The 20,360-nt window shown below is 38.4% G+C and overlaps 2 protein-coding genes and 1 long non-coding RNA gene across 3 annotated transcripts; 2 read left to right on the top strand and 1 right to left on the bottom strand.

Annotated features, from left to right (window-relative positions):
* The first annotated feature begins 875 nt into the window (after nt 1-875).
* Nucleotides 876-5,989, top strand: LOC108652672 (putative inorganic phosphate cotransporter). The gene is made up of 4 exons (XM_089261289.1): nt 876-1,189; nt 3,255-3,391; nt 3,453-4,526; nt 5,678-5,989. The coding sequence occupies exons 1-4, from the start codon at nt 1,165-1,167 to the stop codon at nt 5,897-5,899; spliced, it is 1,458 nt and encodes a 485-aa protein (XP_089117415.1). The 5' UTR covers nt 876-1,164; the 3' UTR covers nt 5,900-5,989.
* On the bottom strand, nt 4,287-6,673 carry LOC149090953 (uncharacterized). The gene is made up of 2 exons (XR_016196959.1): nt 6,532-6,673; nt 4,287-4,545 (listed from the first exon to the last, which is right to left on the bottom strand). It is a non-coding gene; the product is annotated as an uncharacterized LOC149090953 (long non-coding RNA).
* An 845-nt stretch (nt 6,674-7,518) lies between these two features.
* Nucleotides 7,519-10,893, top strand: LOC149090952 (putative inorganic phosphate cotransporter). Its single transcript, XM_089261290.1, has 4 exons — nt 7,519-7,753; nt 8,033-8,169; nt 8,237-9,310; nt 10,391-10,893. Exons 1-4 carry the CDS (start codon nt 7,729-7,731, stop codon nt 10,598-10,600), a joined length of 1,446 nt encoding a protein of 481 aa, XP_089117416.1. The 5' UTR covers nt 7,519-7,728; the 3' UTR covers nt 10,601-10,893.
* The last annotated feature ends 9,467 nt before the right edge of the window (nt 10,894-20,360 follow it).

The following is a 20,360-nucleotide window of genomic DNA, read 5'->3' as shown; positions in this document are numbered from 1 at the left end:
AAACAAAAACTTTTAAATATAGCTAATTATATACTCTAGTGTAGTTTGTAATAGCTTTACAAGTGAGTTACTAATTCAATAATATTAACTATTATTTATTTCAATGATTTTTAATATTACCTTTTTTTTTTGTTAATTTAGTAGAATAAACAAGAGTGAAAATAAAGTTTAACTTTTTGTAAAAAAGCCCCAATATCATTATTATAATAAACATTTATGTCTATAGAAAAAACGTTGCCGATTTTTTTTATATTATCGAATATCTTTAATTATATTCACTTAAAAAAAAAACACCTAAAAGTAAAAACAACAGTTGCCATAGAAATGATATCACTAATATTACTTTTAAGGGAAATTTTGATTGCATGTCTAAGTGAGTACCTAAAAAAAATTCCCTTTATTCAAAGGTTTTATCGGTACTTAATCTAAGCATCCCAGGCCAAAAACGGGTACTAAACAAGCTGAATAATATAAGCTTAGGTAAATGTTTATGACATGTTGAAACCCTAACTTTCCCTGCTCAAATATAATAGAAAACTTGATAAAACCAAACATTTTTTATATATTGTATACTCCCCATCGAACTTATGTAAAACGCTGAATAGTAAACGATGCTAACCAAATAATCATTTGTAATCATTCTATAGCCGTCTATATAATTAATATCATGCAACATTATATCAGAATGTTTGTTATGCACTTGCCATAGCTCCAGAAATCGTCAGTTTCATGGAGCTGCAATGAAACCAATGGAATTTACAATTAAATAACGCGCGGTTATCGTTCGCTTAATCAGGCAGATGATAAAACATGAATATATATAGTATAGTATATATTTATATGTGTGTGTGCGTGTATAGTAACGGTAGAGCAGAAAGTTAAGCACGTCTAATTGCGGTAATAAATGCAATAGTGCTTGTCGCTCAGTTGATGTCTGGCCCCAGCCCGGCCCGGCCCGGCCCGGCGCGGTCTGTGTCAATAGTATATTCAAGACGTCGCTCTCCAAATAATGCTCAGACGTATTTCAGTTATTGACACGCGTAGACGCCGCGACTCGGGAGTGTGTGTCTGCGAACGGGTAGCTGGATATATATACACCCGATTATAAACCTATTAAATATTATAATAATAGGGAAAAACATAAGAGATAGCCGACTGTCAAAAATGGGCACTGAGTTAGAAAATAAAGGTGAATATTATGAAGTGTGAAAGGATTAACGAGATGAAGTGGTATATGAAAATGATGGATGTATATAGACTTTATATATTATATATATGAACTAATTGGAAAAGTGATTTATATAATGAATAAATTGTTATGAAAAATATAAAAGTCCGAGTGAAAAATGTGAAATAAGAGAGTTTTTAACATATGTGAAAAAAAGAATGAAGAAAAAGTTAATTAAAAAGATATGGGGCTAACACTATGCTATATATTTGTTGTTTTCTAGGCACTTGCAAAGTGTTGAGCAGAATTTTGATCGTACTATAGACAATAAAGTGAATGAATAGATTTATATTATATAAAATTTAATATGTCCAGTAGTTGTTTCTTTAACTATATACATTTACCACCTACATCAATAAGGTATTATGACTTTGGCACGTCTAAACGTCATTTTATAGCATAACAGCACTAATTTATGGCGCCCAATGAAACCAGTGACTGGCAATTTGAGTTATATCAAGTGTAGCAAGGTTATAGAGATATGCCGGTTTGGGTCTTGAAGAATCGATAAGAGTTTAAATTTAAAAAGAAAATATCAAGTTTATTACAGTATTAATTTCTTAAAAATACTCAAAATTCTATATATACATGCATATATATAGAAAAAGGGAAAGTCGAAAGTCAATGTAAAATTAAACAGCTGATCGTCTCATCGATCGCTCCATAGCCAATTCATTCGATCACAGCAAATAGTAAATAGCATGGCTAATTAAAAATTGTACAAGTTTTTCAATTACGGGCGTATATCGATTACAACGCTACAGCTTGTCATATTCGTCACAGAGACTTTCGTTAATCTTGAATAGTTCTCAAAAACAACAAAAACAGAAACACATTCGAATCATGTTTGCACGTTTGAACCATTAAATGAAATTAAATGATGCGTGGGAATGATAAGTGTAACTTAAAACAGAGAAAAAACTACAAGCACTAGACTGGGTTATACGCTTACTTAGGTGAGATGAATGATATGGCGATGGAATGGGAAAAAAAACTGAGAGAGTTAGAATGTGAGAGCAAGAGATGGAGATTGAGACTTAAAGAAAACACAATGTGTGAAGATGGATAACAAAATACGAAAATAAGAAAGGTTGGGGAGAGAACAGGGATTTAATGGGGTGAATGAGAAAGCGAGAATGAGAGAGAGAGATGGAAAGAGGGAAAGGTAGAGGTAACTAAAGAGATAAATAAATAGAGTGAGAGGGAGTGAGTGGGAAAGAAGAAGAAAGGCAGAAAAACTCTGTAGAGAGAGTGGGCAAGAGAGATCCGTATAGAAATTATATAGAAATATAATAAATAATCACTTATAATTGTCTCTAATAAACTTCCCTCAATGTAATTGCTTTGATATGGGGATATCCGTTTCGTTTATCAATAGACGTCACAAATATTTAGCTGTAAAGAATTTTAGTTCTCACGATAAGGTCGAAAACAAATTCTTAATCAGGGGAAAACACAGTTTTAGTTTTATTGCTGCCATATAAGCGCTTGTTTGTTCGAGTACCATTGGACTTGATCGAAATCGATTCTGAATTTGATTTGCGATCCACCTGAACGAAAGCGACATGAATGACCGATAAACCGGTCGAACTGGCCTCGATCGCACCCAAAAATAAAGCTTGACTTGATAACAAATATCAAATGGGTGTTATTTATATAAATGTGTTTAATATATTCTAAAGTCAGCGACACTTGATGCTAAACGGAGTATGCTATGAGAATAGTTGCAGAGATGAGAGTGAATGTGAGATACCCTGTATAAGGTAGTTGAGGTTATCAAATCTACTAATTTGAGGCCGAATATATATATGCTGTCTTCTTATGTCTTCTTATTCTCATTTGTCTGTTTTCTAGTACTGAACTAGTTACTAATTGTAAATGAACTAGTTCACTTGCAGAAATCTTAAACAATATTATAGGGCATATAAATATATATCTTGTTTACTACTCTTTGCCACTTCTTAACTAATTTATCTCCTATACTACATCCTCATTTTCCTTACCTCGCCTCATCCCCTACTTTTAGGCCCCTGCCTGGGCATACGACATCTGCAGGCGGTGCTGCTCTTCTTGGCCATAGCTGTGAACTACATAGCACGCCTCAATGTCAGCGTGGCGGTTGTGGCCATGACAGATGCAGCTACCACCAATCCAGATTTTCCGGTAAATTGAACTATATATATATATGTACCTACCGACTCTAACTAACTCTCTCGGCTTGCAGGAATACGACTGGTCGGAGGCACAAAAATCCTATATACTCTCGAGCTTCTATTGGGGCTACATAGTGACTCAATTTCCAGCTGGCTTCCTGGTGCGTCGCTATGGCGCTAAGCTGGTGCTCTTCATACCCACCTTTGCGACGGCTTTGCTGAGCTGCCTCACCCCCGTCTGCATTAGCTGGGGCGGCTGGCTGGCGTTCAGTGTGCTGCGCCTGATAATCGGATTGTTTCAGGGCCTAATCTTTCCCTGCATTCACGAGCATCTGGCCAAATGGTCGCCGCCCAAGGATCGCAATCGTTTGGGCGTCTTTGCCTATTCGGGGTCCGATTGTGGCTCCGTTATGGCCATGGCTATTAGTGGCTTGATTGCCGAGAGTTCGCTGGGCTGGCCGGGCATATCGTACGTTTCAGCCGGACTCTGTGGCGTTTGGTGCATCCTTTGGCTATTGCTCGCTGCGGATAATGCGCCCAGCTCACGTTTGATTGGCGGCGATGAGCGTGATTACATTGAGCGTTCGATGAGACGCAACGACGGCTTCCATGACCAGAAGATAGCGATACCGTGGCGTGCGATTTGGACCTCGGCGCCGTTCTACGCCCTGCTCGTTGTGCGCAGCGCCCAGGGCTGGGCGAACTCAACGATGCAGCTGCAAACGCCGGCATACATGCACGGCGTACTCGAGATGGACATCAAGAGCAACGCCCTCTATTCGGCTCTGCCCTTCCTGGCCATGTGGTGCATGTCGTATGTGTATTTGGCCATTGCCGATTTGATCATGGCCAGGAAGTGGCTGTCGCTGACGACGCTGCGCAAGTCCATCAACACGATATCGTACTGGGGTCCGGCGGCCGCCCTGATTGGCATCGGTTTCCTTGACAAGAGCCAAACGGGCCTGGCCATTGCTCTGATGACAATTAATGCCGGCCTCAATGCGGGCTCCGGCATCGGCAGCATTTTGACCATTATCGACATGTCGCCCAATCATTCCGGCATGCTAATGGCCATCGTCAATGGCGTGGGCAATATCTTTCCGCTGCTGACGCCGCTGCTGGTGGGCGTCATTGTTACCGAGCCGGTAAGTTGGAGCCTGAGGCCTGGCGCTAAGGAATAGTATAAATAAATAACTTGCTCGTAAAAGGGTAGATTGCGCAGGTGTAAGCTTGGGTAACTAATGGCATTTGTATATATTTGAGTGGGAATCGAGTTGATTCCTATAGAGCTTAGCCAGCCTTTCTGTTAGTCAGACTGTCCTTCCGCCCGTCTACTCTTTTATTCATTTAGCTGCTGGCAAATGTGTTTGATATATTTTTGTTCTGTCTTTCCATTTGTTCATCCCTCTATCATTCTATCTCTTCTTACACATATCCGTTTATCCCTTGATTCATCTGTATATCATTGATTATCCTATATAACCAGCTAAATATATCCTGTTTATCTATATCCATACCATTCCATCTCATGAATACTTGTTTATCCTTCTCTACATACAGCTGTCTATTTGTCTATTTATCCGTCATTCTATCCGCCCATATATGAAATCGATGTACTTTGTTTTCGTATGTAAAACTGCCAAGCCGTCTTGATATTGATATTTGAATCTATCCGGTTTGGCTTGATCTGTAAAATATAAAAATGTTTATCCGCCTATTTATGCGTATTTCTATCCGCCCATTTATCCATCTGTCAGACGGATGTCTGCTGTCATTCTGTCTTATCAAATGATTATTTATTCTTCAGTTTCTAATTATCCCACTCAGTATTTTGTATATCCGCCTTATAATACACTAATGCATATAATTATATTTAACTATTTATTCGCTTATTTTTCCATATGTCTGCATATTCCCTTATCGCCCGCCTGTTTCTATAATTATCCGTTTATCCGTGTCATTGTTGCTTATCCGCCTGCTTATCCGTTCTTACTATTCTATCAAGCTGCCCTGATAGTTTTTTTTTTTTTTACTAATTTAATTGTTTGTCAGCATATTTTTGATATAGCCAATGACCGGAGGATATGGATATAAATTTCTTTCTGCTTAGGATAGTAATAAAGCATTACAGAGTGTCTAAAAGTCGTCTACCCTTAATTAGCTCACATTTAGAGTAGCTTCTGTCTATGCAGCAGCAGAAGAAACAGATTTTAGGGTATTTTCTAGTCGATTACCTCGCATCGAAATTACTCTCAAATGTTTTTGATAATATCTCGTCGCTTTATCCATTTCGCAGAGCTCTCGCACTCAGTGGCAAATTGTGTTCGGATTAACGGCCATTGTGTTCTTCATTGGCAACCTGGTGTACATAATTTGGGGTACGACCGACCAGCAGCCGTGGGATGCGGTTGACTTTCTCAAGCCGCGCGATGCCGAGCAACAACAACAGCAACAACAGCAGCAACAACAGCAGCTGGAGCAATGGAAAGCCAAGTCGAAAAGCGAAAAGGAAATCTAAGTAAATAGATGTAAGGCCAGATTAGCTGTGAACTGTAAAATAAGTAGAAATTAAGCAACAAATTAAATTAAATTAATAATCAGCACACCCACACACACACATATAATAGAAAATTCTTGTTACTATTTGCGCTTTGACATGTTTGAAAATTTGAAAAATTTAAGATAATAAGGAATTGTATATATGTATAAAATAAAAAAGAATAAAAAGATAATGTATGTGTATAAAAATGTATGTATGTATTTGGGCATTCGACTCTGGAGAGCAATTGAGAGAGAAAGTCCTTCAGTTCAGAGTTCCACTCCACTCATACACTCATACGCCTCTTCGGTTCTTTGGCTCTTCTAATATTTAATATAAAACATCATTTAGAATTATTACTAAGAGTAATTATATACCTATGTAATAAAACTTAGTGCTCATTATTCCTAACATTATCACATTCTTCATGATCATACTCACTAAATACTTAATGATGATCAGCACAATGATCAGTAGCTTAGCAATTAATTTGATTATTAGCATACAAACTGTGTCTTAAAAATTATTAACATTTTAAAAGCTATGACCTATTACAACTCCTCTAAAAATACTTAATAATATTAATGACTTGAATATTTACCAAACATCACCGGAGGAAGAAGAAGATGAAGAGCACTCCACTAGACGTCCGATCGGGAGGAGCTCAGCTGACCGACTGCAGTGGCGCAGCAACAGGCTCGTCTTTATATAGGGTGCGACTCCCTCTACTCAAAGACGAGCTCGTTGACTCTGAGTTTGCTGTAAAGGCTTGTGTATGCAAGCATTGAGTGGGAAATTTGAGTGCATGAGCATGGGGTTTTAAGTATATATATATATTTGAAAAATAAAATTATACATATATTGATTTATTAATTAATTTATTGCCTATATAATAAATGAAATATTCTAATATTAATTTTCATCAGGTAAATTCATAAAAAATTAAATAATAATAATAATTATTATTATTATTATTATCTTACATACATATATATATGTAGAAGTACATGTAAGAGTTTTTGCTTTTGTCGCTCAATAAAAAATAATTCTGTGCTGCTTTTTTAATTACACAATAGAATTTATGATTTATTATTCGATTGTTTTTAGATAGTTTATTAGTTTTTTTTTTGTTTTTTTTTTATTTGTTGCTTTTTTTTTACTATTTATTATTATATTGTATTGTGATTTTAGTAGAACTACAATAAATAAGAGTGTAGGTAATTTTTAACTTTTTCTACTGTATTATTATTGTATGGATTATTAATGTGTATATTTAAATTTTATAATTATTATAAATTGAAAAAGCTAAATTTTATTATTTTAATTCACATTATTTCCCTTTTTCATATATTACCTTTAAATAAATATATAAATCATGTCATGCCAAACTCAAAATTTTTATAGGTATTAAATCACGTAGGTATGTGCTTATCCCAAGCTTCAAACAGGCACTAAAAAAGCTGTAGTATTTAAATATAAGCGTAGGGAAATTTTTATGGCACGTTGAAACCATAAATTTCCCTGCTCAAATATTATTCTAAACTTTTTTTATATATTTTTCCCGTCAAACTTAAGTAAAAAGTTAAGGCTGACCCGGCCTGGTCTTCTCTGCTCTGCTCCGTTCGGATCTGTCTCAATAGTATATTCAAGACCGCGATCTCCAAATAATACTCAGACGTATTTCAGTTATTGACACGCGTAGACGCCGCGACTCGGGTGTGTGTGTCTGCGAACGGGTAGTTGGATATATATATGCCCGATTCAACAGCTTCTACAGGATTATATATTAGGGAAGCTGACTGTCAAAAATGGGCACAGATTTAGAAAATAAAGGTGATAAATATGAAGTGTGAAAGGATTAAAATATGAAGGATATATAAGCATATGAACTGATTGGATAAGTGATTTATATAATGAACAAATTGCTATGAAATATACAAAAATCGCAGTGAAAAATGTTGTGAAGCACGAAATTATTTAATTCATGGAAGAGAATTCCATTCCCATTTTCAATGGGCTTAGAGTGTAATGAACTAGTTCGTCCACGCAAATCTTTCTCAACTGTGTAATCTAAGCTCATATTTCTCACCTCGCCTCATCTCCTACTTTTAGGCCCCTGCCTAGGCATACGACATCTGCAGGCGGTGCTGCTCTTCTTGGCCATAGCTGCGAACTTTACAGCACGACTCAATATCAGCGTATCCATTGTGGCCATGACAGATGCCGCGACCGCCAATCCAGATTTTCCGGTAAATTGAACTCTGGCCGGCATCTGTGATATACCTACCGACTCTAACTAACTCTCTCGGCTTGCAGGAATACGACTGGTCGGAGGCACAAAAATCCTATATACTCTCGAGCTTCTATTGGGGCTATATAGTGACTCAATTTCCAGCTGGCTTCCTGGTGCGTCGCTATGGCGCTAAGCTGGTGCTCTTCATACCCACCTTTGCGACGGCTTTGCTGAGCTGCCTCACCCCCGTCTGCATTAGCTGGGGCGGCTGGCTGGCGTACTGTGCGCTGCGCCTGATAATCGGATTGTTTCAGGGCCTAATCTTTCCTAGTATTCACGAGCATCTGGCCAAATGGTCGCCGCCCGAGGATCGCAATCTTTTGGGAGTTTTTGCCTATTCGGGATCCGATTGTGGCTCCATTATAGCCATGGCTGCTAGTGGCGTCATAGCGGATAGCTCGCTGGGCTGGCCGGGCATATCGTACGTTTCAGCCGGTCTCTGTGGCATTTGGTGCATCCTTTGGCTATTGCTCGCTGCGGATAATGCGCCCAGCTCACGTTTGATTGGCGGCGATGAGTGTGATTACATTGAGCGTTCTATGAGACACAACGATGACTTCCATGGCCAGAAGATAGCGATACCGTGGCGTGCGATTTGGACCTCGACACCGTTCTATGCGCTACTCGTAGTGCGCGGCGCTCAGGGCTGGGCAAGCTCAACGATGCAGCTGCAAACTCCGAGATATATGCACGGCGTACTCGAGATGGACATCAAGAGCAACGCCCTCTATACGGCTCTGCCTTTCCTGGCCATGTGGTGCATGTCGTATGTGTATTTGGCCATTGCCGATTTGATCATGGCCAGGAAGTGGCTGTCGCTGACGACGCTGCGCAAGTCCATCAACACGATATCGTACTGGGGTCCGGCGGCCGCCCTGATTGGCATCGGTTTCCTTGACAAGAGCCAAACGGGCCTGGCCATTGCTCTGATGACAATTAATGCCGGCCTCAATGCGGGCTCCGGCATCGGCAGCATTTTGACCATTATCGACATGTCGCCCAATCATTCCGGTATACTAATGGCCATCAGCAATTCCGTGGCTAACATCCCTCCACTGCTGTCGCCGCTGCTGGTGGGTGTCATTGTCACCGAGCCGGTAAGTTGGAGCCAGAAGCCTATCGGGTCGGCCAAGCTGGCTCTAAGAAATATTATAAATATGTTGCTCCAAAAAGGGTAGATTGCGTAGGTGTAAGCTTTGGTGCGAGCAAACATATATTATTTTATTTATTCCTTATTCACTCAGCTGTTAACAGTTGTGTTTGATAATTTTGTAGGCTTGGAACTTGGAACTGCCCGTCCATTTCATAATTCGATCGTTCTATCTGTCCTAAAATCCATCCATTTATCCGTTTCTATCTCTTTATCAATCTATCAGCCTATCCTTTATTTCATTATTTTATCCGGCCAACTCAGTATATCTTTCAGCCTGATTTTCTATGTGAATGATTTGAATACATGATTTTCCTTCTCTATCAACGTTTATCCGCCTATACATTTTATCTTCTGCATTTATCCGCCTAGATATCCTATCTATGAACTTTTCTTTCTATCTCTATTTTAGCCTGTATGTCTTGTCTTTTATATAAAAATGTCTATCCGCCTGTTTATCCGTATCAATATCCAAGTATTTATGCATACACATGTGTTGCTGCTCTATTTGTTTATCCACTGATTGTGTGTTCACCCTACTCTTATTATCCGGCGTTCCTTGTGTATCCGCCTTTCATTTGTGTACACTATTGTATGTATATAATTATATTTATACTCCTATTTTTTCGTTTATTAATTAAACTATTTATCCATCTATTTTTCAATGTGAACATCTGTGCGTCTTCCCTCCTTTATTTATCCGACTGTATCTATAATTACCTTATAAAATTTTTAAAAAATTGTTATCCGCCTTGTTATCCATTCTATAATTATGCATATCCGTATCTGTATATATACGATTTTGTTAAACTGACAGTTTTTTTTGCTCGTTCATCTGTTTATCAACATAATTTTGCAGAGTATCTAAAAGTCGTATACTCCCAACTAGCTCATAGTCTGAGTAGCTTCTGGCAGGTAATGGATAAGTTTGCAAACTGATTTTAGGGTATTTTTTAGTCGATTACCTCGCATCCACTTTACTCTCAATTGTTTTTGATAATATCTCGTCGCTTTATCCATTTGGCAGAGCTCTCGCAGTCAATGGCAAATTGTGTTCGGATTAACAGCCATTGTGTTCTTCATTGGCAACCTGGTGTACATCTTTTGGGGTGCGTCCGACCAGCAGCCGTGGGATGCGGTTGACTTTCTCAAGCCGCGCGATGCCGAGCAACAACAACAGCAACAGCAGCAGCTGGAGCAATGGAAAGCCAAGTCGAAAAGCGAAAAGGAAATCTAAGTAAATAGATGTAAGGCCAGATTAGCTGTGAACTGTAAAATAAGTAGAAATTAAGCAACAAATTAAATTAATATGCGGCGTGGCATGCGGCGTATACGCAATGTACACATACAAACAAACACGGACATTACGTACACGCAATGTCTAGCATGATTCCCTCTTGACTGGCGGAAGAGAACAATAACAAAAAACAAGAAAAGAAAGTGAAACGAAAAATGCGGTTAAGCATTGATTGTACTGAGCTGTGAGCCGGACAACTGCGTTGATTTTTAATTAAAAATTCTTAAAACGTTTTTGCGTGTATTTTAATTTCTTGTTTGCCTCGCGCATCTTTCGCTGCCGTTTGCTGCTGCTGCTGCTGCTGCTTCTTCTTCTTCTTCTTCTGCTTGAGCCACCGCAAAATGTAATAGAAAATTCTTGTTACTATTTCAGCTTTGAAATGAATTCATTTTCTATTTTTGGTATTTTTGGGCCACGCATTTGCATGGCCAGCAGCCGAGGCCGTAGACGACTTTCAGTCACTCAATGCCAAAAATAATCAAAAAAAAAAAAAAAGCAGTAAAGCAAATGCAAGAAATTCCCCAAAAAAAAAGGCAAGCAAAACGAAACTTTGCACACAAATCAGAAAAATGGACACTTGGCGGAATTTATGCACGAACGCGTGCGCACAGTACGCTCTCTCAGTCCGGGAATTGTTTGCCAGCGGGCAGCCAGCAGCAGCCAGTGGACATAGCCAACAGCAGCAGCAGGAGCAGCAGCAGGAGCAGCCGCCCAACAAGGCCAACAGCCATAGCCATAGCCACAGTCAGATCCCAGCGGCAAGTATGGCAAGTGGCAAGTGGCATGTGGCATGCGGCATGTGGCATGCGGCATTATTTTTGCCCCCACTCTTCTTCTTTCTTGCGCTACTTCTTTTTTAGCCAGTTGCGCCGCCAGCCTCCCTCGGGCCGAGCACCCAAAAAACCAAAACTGAAAACCGAAAACCGAAACGAAACCAAAACGAACATGTTTTTCAATTAAAATCGTTGAGCAGCGCGCAAAAATTCATTTGAATTGCCCACAGCGGATAGCAGCCAAAGACAAGTCATAAATGACCACTTTCATACATACACGCACACAGATACACACAGACACGCACACAAGCACATGTATGTACATGTATGTGAATATATGCCTGCTCACACATGGAGAGACATGCGCTAGATTGGATGGTTGATCAGGTATCGCTTGCAGAGAAGGAGAGAGAGAGAGCGGGAGAAACTGAGTGAAAGATGAGAGACAGTGAGAAATGCGATTTAGGCAATTATTAATAGCATATTCCATACTCCATATTCTAGAGGCGAGAGGCGAGAGGCGAGAGGCGAGAGAGAGGCGAGAGGCTAGAGATTCTATATTCTATAGAGATAGGCGAGAGGCGAGAGGCGAGAGGTAGAGAGAGAGATATAGGCGAGATCTAGATATATCGAGATATAGGCTAGATTCTATATTCTATATTCTATATTCTATATTCTATATTCTATATTCTATATTCTATATTCTATATTCTATATTCTATATTCTATATTCTATATTCTATATTCTATATTCTATATTCTATATTCTATATTCTATATTCTATATTCTATATTCTATATTCTATATTCTATATTCTATATTCTATATTCTATATTCCATCCCTTATCCGTCTCTCTCTTCATATTTTCTCTCGTAATATAACCAGAAATACTTGGAAGTACTAGAAACTCGTTGTAATTCCCACAACTTGATGATGTATCATCGACAAGTCTTAATTTCATATGGCCACAAGGCTTTTGACAATGAGTACGCCTCCAAGTCGGCATCGACTTGGGTCAGCCAAACAGATACCAACTGAACATGGATATCCCTGGGCATATTTAGGTAAATAGTTTTTGGGCAAATATATTATTGTGAATATATTTCTTGTTTGAATGCATCGAATGCATTCGATTGATATTCGAAACGAGTTGCAATGCACAATAATGAGATGACCACAAGAGCTGCAATTCCAATGGACTGTGGCTAACAAATTGTTAGTTGGTTAACAACATAATTGCACACACACACACGCACACACGCACACACACACATTCTCACATAGAGCATTATTATGGGTTTATATAGTAATTCGATATGGTCGTAACAATTGCGAGTGTTCGCACTTAGCTCGCATTTAACTTAATATTAGAAAGTGAGATATGCATTTGTGTTGGGCGTCAATTTGCAAATTATAATTGAGGCAACAGCAGCAGCTGCTGCAGCAGTAGCAGCGCCAATAGCAGCGCAGCAACAACAACAGCAACAACAATCGACGACAACAGCTCGGAAGATGCTTTTATTGTCTTGCCCAAGGGTCAGAGTGAATGGCTGAAAATCTGTGCGAATGCGTGCTTAGAGATGGTTGCGTGACACGAAACAAGTTGGCAACGGGTTTGATATGGGAGTATTATATATATCTAGTATTTATATTAGATGTATAGTAGATTTGATCTTTGCTTTACTGTTTCGCTATCAAGCAAATATCTCTAGCTAGTTTATTCCATTTACCTAATCTAATCTTGAATTGGTTTACTAATCTATTCCTGACTTGGTTTAAGTTAAGTCCAAGTTGAACTTTATAAAAAGAAACATATTTCTGATTTGCTGATATTTCTCAAATGATTTCATTATGATATAGTAATATAGATAGTCTATAAGCTCTTTTTGTGTCATCCTAATCCATTTATTTATCATCGAATTATGTGTAGCCTGACTAATTGCCCATTGAAAGTCTAACTCTAACATTCTGGCATGATTTGCTGATATCTAACATATCACATTTTATGTTATGTTCTCTCCTAGAATATTACAATACGATATTTTAAAGACTCTTGTTTTCATCGTGACACGAGGCTCAGCTCAGCTCTGATTGCTCATCAGATCAGAGTCAAAATTTGTGTTGAAACTGCTTCAGCAGCCACTGGGACAGATACTTACATATATGGGCACAGATGGACGCACACACACACACACATACACACATATATATGCAAGACACAATCATAGAAGCAAGCACTGGCAGCATGCCCATAGATAACCCTGGACACATTTACTATCTCTTGCTCTCTCTCACTCATACACTCTCTCACTCACACATACATACACACACACATGTGTATATTCATTGCAAATGGAGCGTCAAGTACAGGAATTGCTGAAAATTTAATTTATGCCCGGCGCTTTCAATTGAAGCACGGCCCGTCGAGCAACAATAGCTGGAAATTAACAGGCACAAAAGCCTAGAGCCCGGATCTGATCTCTTGCTCTTGCGGCTGCATAGCTGGAGACGTCTCTTGTGTAGCAGGAGCCGCAGCACCACAGTCTCTAGTCAATGTGTTGTCCAATAAGTGTGCCGCTGCCGCTGCTGCTGCTGCTGTTGTTGCTGCTGCATTTCCATTCTTTCAGTTTTTGGTCGCTTAATTAATATTGCATAAGTGCAGCGGCAGCGGCAGCTGCAGCAGGACATGGTGGCAGCTGTTGTCCTTTATGAGCATGCGGTACAGCCAGCAACATGAGCGTGAATTTATGCGTTGCATTTTACTTTTGTATGCTCATGGGTGTACACATGTATGTATCTGTGTCTCTGTGTGTGTGTGTGTGTGTGTGTGTGTGTGCGTTGTCCTTCAATATTTATGATGTGCCCATGATTGATGTCCATTTTTGCACTTCAGAGCAATCGGCGCATTTTTATGCAAATGGCAATGGGTCGGCGCGCAAATTGCGGTTCCATTGTGTCCGTTGCTTGCAAGTGGCTTAATGCTACTACCAATTTTGTAGAGAGTTTACGGACTTACAGTGCGTGCAGTCTGCGAGGGCTCGGTTAGGTTTCATATACAGTCATTTGTAGGCTGGCGTTTATTGTTGGGAATTGTGAATAAGGTAGATAAAAGTAGGGTTCATCATAAGCTACATAATCTTTCTACTCAAAGGACGCTTAGTAGTACTAATAGGAGTGAAAATTGTTGTGGGAGTAGTATAGATTGGTATTAGAAGCATAGACTTGCAACAGTAGTAGCTTAGTAGTAGTAAACGAAGGAATGTAGTAGCATAGAATCACAATAGTAGTAAAGTACAGATTAGTTGTCGAAGAAGTATTGACACGTAGTAGTAGTAGATGGTATTCAGTAAATAAACTAGTGTAATAGCAGTAAAAACGTGATAGTAGTAGTAATATTAAGAACAGAGTCGTATATTGTATTGAGAATGTAGTAGTAGTAAATGAAATAGTTAAAAGTAGTATTTAGAAGTATTTAGTAAGCAAAAATAATAGCTAACAAAATAGTAGTAGTAATTTTAAGAACGTAGTAGTATTCATAAGAGTGTAATAATAATGAAGAAAATAGTAGTAGTAATATTAAGAACATAGTAGTATGTAGTATTGAATGTAATAGTAGTAAATGAAATAGTAAAAGTATTATTTAGAATATAGTGGTGGTATGTAAAAAAGTATCTAACAAAATAGTAGTAGAAAGTTTAAGAACGTAGCAGTAGTCATGAGAACGTAATAATAATGAAGAAAATAGTAGTAGTAATATTAAGAACATTGTAGTATGTAGAATTGAGAATGTAGTAGTAGTAAATGGAATAGTAAAAGTAGTATCTAGAAGTAGTAGTATCTAGTAGTAGTAGTATGTAAAAATAGTAGCTAACAAAATAGTAGTGTCAATATTAGGAACGTAGTAGAAGTCATGAGAAGAATAATAAAAAAGAGAATAGTTGTAGTAATATTAAGATCGTAGTAGTAGTAAACAAAATAGTAGTAGTAATATTAATTGCGTAGTTGTAGTAGTAGAAGAAATAGTAGTAGTAATATAAATTGCGTATTGTAGTAGTAGAAGAAATAGTCGTATTAATATTAAGAACGTAGTAGTAGTCGTAAAAGAAATAGTAGTAGTACTGGTAGTAGTCTTTTGCCACTTCTAAGAATATGCTTTAAAAATTATACTAAAAGTTTATCGAGTAAAACTAGTAGAATAAGCGAGTGCAATTTGAATGAATGTAAAAATTAAAAAGTTAAAGTATTTTTTCATAAACTTTTCAGCAAACTATCAAGAAACTACGCATTTAAACACTTTTTCTGCTACTCCTACTACTAACTACTACTACTGCGAAGTTTCAAGTTTGGTTTTACTTGTATTTATTTTAATTATAAAAATTTTTGGTTTTTTTTTTAAGTTTATCAAGTTTCTACTACCTTTGTTACCTTTCTGCATACTTTTAAGTTTTCATACTTACTTTTTTCACTTTTCTTTTAGTTATATTCGCCGCCATTTTTTCTTAGGTAAATCAATATTTTATTTATAACTTTTCGCGTGAACTTTAATAAAGGCGAGATATTGCTTATACTTATTTTTTTTTCGTGATTATTTTTGCAGTTGAGCGTTTTTTTTGTTTTTTTTTTTTTTTTTAATCAATGCTGCCCTGTGCCACAATTTCATTTGCATTTGCATTTCCATTTGCATTTTCATTTTCTTTACACACACTTTCTCTCTCTGCATCTCTCGCTCTGTTTGTATCTCAATATCTTGGCAGGTTTGACCTTGGCACAGGGAGGAAAGGTGTATGGAATACACATTTTAAATAAATGAAGAGCAGATCAGGGCAGCATGCTACAACAACAATTGCAACAATGTGGCGCCGCATTATATTGTTAATGCGATGACTATAAAATTCTGTCGACTTGTCGTTGGCCAAAGCAAAAATCTAGACAGCGCAATAAAAAACAAATGTCAACAGTGCAGTCAAGCCTAATCGACGGCTTGATGCTCGTTCAGCATTGCAGAGAATAAATATGTCTATTTGCCACGCCTCCAATAGGCAGAGGACACACTCGAGTATTTAACACAAATTTCAGGCCTCTAACTCCTAAGCTGCCATAAATAACAGCTTTGAGTAGTTCCCCATTAGACATGGCTCAAATATCTACATATACATATACATGCACACAAAACAAGTTTCACGTCTTTAGTCGAAATGCCTTGCATTTTACATCAACAGCTAAACAAACAGCAAACGGATATACTCTTTACTTTGCACTGAACGGGAAAAAAAGCAGGAATCGCTGCAAAGTGCAAGCCAACAAAATGCGATGCCAAATGGCAGAAGAGTTTTTAGAATTCATTGAATTTTAAAACATAACAATAAAGCACTCAACATTTGCCATGTGCCAAACGAAGCCAAAGGTAGCACCAACAAGCACACAGATACACACACACACATACAAGTGTGCAGATATATCTGAAGCGTGTTGATTTTAGCTTGAGCCAAGTTTTGCTCAACGAGCTTGAAAATTGCTCGCGCCGAGTAAAATGCAAGGAAAGGAAAATCTCATTTTTGTAATGAATCGCAGCTGTTGCAGTAACTATTGCAGCCGCAGCAGCAGCTGTTGCATGCAACTGATTTGCAATTCATTTGACAGCTGGAGTTCGCCTGCTTTCAATTTGCACGCATTTAAAGCCCACAATTTCAGCTCATCGAATAACTTATGTAGGTCTATATATATCAGAAATAAAATATATATATGTATATATATATATACACACACACATGCACTGGCAACACGTTGAAAAGTTTTTCGCTCATGCCCGAAAATACGTTTACAGCAATAAACGTGTTGATTTATTGATTTTGCACGTCGCATAATTTACTTTGCCAGCCTGACAGCATGACAACAAAAAATAGTATTGACTACAACAACACCAAGATGCAGAAGAGTCGCAACAACTACAACAATAACAAAGTGCCGTTGCAACGCCAACACCAATGCCAACCAAGCAAAGCAAAGCAAATGAAATTTTGTGCTCCGTACGGGCGTTTCTTCCATACACTCGATAGTTAGGGTATTCCAACTTATTCACTAAAAAGGTAACAATATATATACCAACACATAAGCTAACTGTAGGTCTAGCAGGAATTGTAATACCTTATAAATAAGAGCTCTTATTGCTTTTATTTTCTTTACTTCTTTTCAAGCTGCAGTTGTGAATCACTTGTTAGATTATTCTGTAGAGTATTTACACTTCCATTCTCTTACTCTCATAACAATTGCATTAATGCTTTTGATCCCGTTGTATGTTTACTCAGCAAACTGCAGACACAGCCAGCCAGCCTTGGTGTGAGCGTGACAGCTAATCCGTTGTGTGCACGCCATTGGTCCTAAGGCTTTTGATCCCGTTGTCTTAGTTGTCTAGCCAGCTGAGCGCAGACGCTTGCGTCAATGCCGAGCTTGCAACTAAGCCGAAGTGAGAGAGGGAAGTGATTCAGTGAGAGCGCGTCTGTTTTGCTTGATCGTTCGTTCCCTCTACTCGCGCGGGTATAAATGCGTCGAATTGATTTTTTTTGGGATGTGTGAAACGCATATACATGTACGTGTGTGTTAATAAAGCAATAAGTGTATAATAGATAAAATATGTGTGTGGCAAAAATTATAATTATCAATTGTTAAATTTATTCTTCGTTGCTGCTGAGCTTTTTCGCCAAAGACGAGTTGGCGGTCAATGCAAGGAGAGCGCGCAATGTGAAGAGAGTGTGAGAGCACTCTCTCAGAGAGTATAGAGAGCTTCTGTTTAATAGGTAAGCGCTCATTTGCATGTAGATTTTAATTTAGGGATGCGTGCAATAACTAAAATACAATTTTGCATTTTTATTACATTCCGATTTTTTTTTTACCAATTTCGTATTTTAGTATTTAGTACACAAATAAGTCTTTATATTCTCATATGTGTATATTTTTTATGTAAGTGTATTTAAACTTCGTCAATGCACTGTTAGCGATTATTTTGCATATTTTTTCACTTCTCGGCAATGCTGGCTCACTGTGTCTGCCTGATTGTCATCTTGTTGCCGTGTTGTACGTTGCTGCAGTTGCCACTCTCTTTTTTATTTTTCTTGCACCTATCTCTATCTGATGGCAGCAACAACAAACAGCAACAACAACAACAACAGCCAGCAGTCAGCCAGGCAGCAGACGCCATGTCGTGCGCCATTTTTAAGTTGTTTCTTGAAACGGAAACGAAAGCGGTTTTCATATGCATGTACGCGCACACTAATACATACACAAGTAGCACACGTGCAGGTGAGTCTGTGTGTGTGTGTGTGGAGCTGCATGCCGCAGCATCGTTAAGCGGCTTCTCTGGTCATGTTTGTATGTGTGTGTGTGTCTGTGTTTGTGCACACCTTCCAGGTGCCGACAATATGAAATAGGACTGTAGCTGTAGCAGATTTCTTGCTGGCTTTAGTGCGAAACATATGCCAAACGCTGGCGACAGTGAGCTGGATAAGTATGCGCACAGCAAATTGTAGCAAAGCAAAAAGATAGTTCACTCTGCTAAGCACTTTCACAGTTCACGTTTCAAACAGTTCTTAGAGGCAAACGAAATTTATGTGCTTCGCCACAGTTTAGAATTTATATTGATTGTGTTGAAATAGTTGGGAATTTAAAGCTTTGATTGTTAATTATATAGTTTTCTAATTCGATTTTGTATATATTTATTAAATTTAATTTTGTAGCTTACTTTATTACACATAAATTCATTTAAAAAATTTGCATATACCAATTTGATTATGTATCTATATTATATATAAATTCCCTCGTTCATTGGTATTTCTTTTTTTTTTTTTTTGGCTAAGGTTCAAGCTTTCATTTTAGTACGCTTGATTGTTTATTGTAGTTGCCATACAATGCTACGACCGTTGGTAATCCCGTTGCCATCTCGCTTAATCTATGCGGACGAGCTTTTGCCCCTCGGCCCTCTCTCTATCACTCTCTCTCTCTCTCTCTCGCATGTTAAATAAATTTGCATATTTTAGTTCATCGTTAGTTTGGCAAAAGCTCAATTTTCTATGCAAAAATCCAACACTGATGACAAAAAGTGAACGAATTACAATGCACCAAAAAAATAGAAAGAAAAGTAACTGTAAATCAAGAAAAACGAGAAAACAAGTAGAAGAAGCAACAGCAGTAATAGAAGCAGCAGCAGCAGCACTAACAAAAGACAATTTTGCTTTGTGACTTTGCAGTTCAAAACGTTTTACATGTGCATGCATGTGTACGTGTGTGTGTGTGTGAGGGAGAGAGAATGGGAACTGAGCACTGCTAACTGTAAGCTGGGAGCTGGGCTGCCAGGGCTGGGCACATGCTAATGAGGCATTTGTTATGCTGCATATTTGCACAGCGCTTGGGGTGTGCATTGCTACTTCTTCTTCTTCTTTTTTGCGCTGCTCTCTATGAATGATTTGCAGTGCGGAGAGCGACCACTGCCAGAGTAAAACGGCGAAGGAGAGGGAATGTGAGTGTAAGAGAGCGGCGCTTTCGGTTACTCGCATGCTGTCAGCATTTCATTTGATTTATAAAGCCGCATTCTGCCCAAAAATTTTTTTTTGTTTGCCAGTGCCCAAATCTAAGCTTTGGCGTAGCGAAGCTTGCCCTGCGGTAGTTGTTGTTATTCGTATTATTGCAGTTGTTGTTGTTGTTCTTTTATTTTTACTTTTTTTTACTGTTACTTTAATGACACATTTAAGCGCGACCGCAGCTCGTAACAACAACGCAAGCATAGCTCAGCGAGTGTAAGTGAGCGTGTGGGTAGCGTTTGCATGTGTGTGCATTTTATATGCGGTGCCTTGCATGCCCTGTGTATGTGTGTGTGTTGCTGTTGCTGTCGTGTGTTGCTGTTGTTGTTTTTGGCCGAAAACCCCGTTGGTTAAA

The sequence above is a fragment of the Drosophila navojoa genome, chromosome 5 (assembly GCF_054131105.1).
Source record: "Drosophila navojoa isolate 15081-1374.11 chromosome 5, UAZ_NAV_1.0, whole genome shotgun sequence".
Taxonomy (NCBI): Eukaryota; Metazoa; Arthropoda; class Insecta; order Diptera; family Drosophilidae; genus Drosophila; species Drosophila navojoa.
The sequence above is the reverse complement of the archived record's forward strand: the minus strand, read 5'-3'. Positions and strand labels throughout refer to the sequence as shown.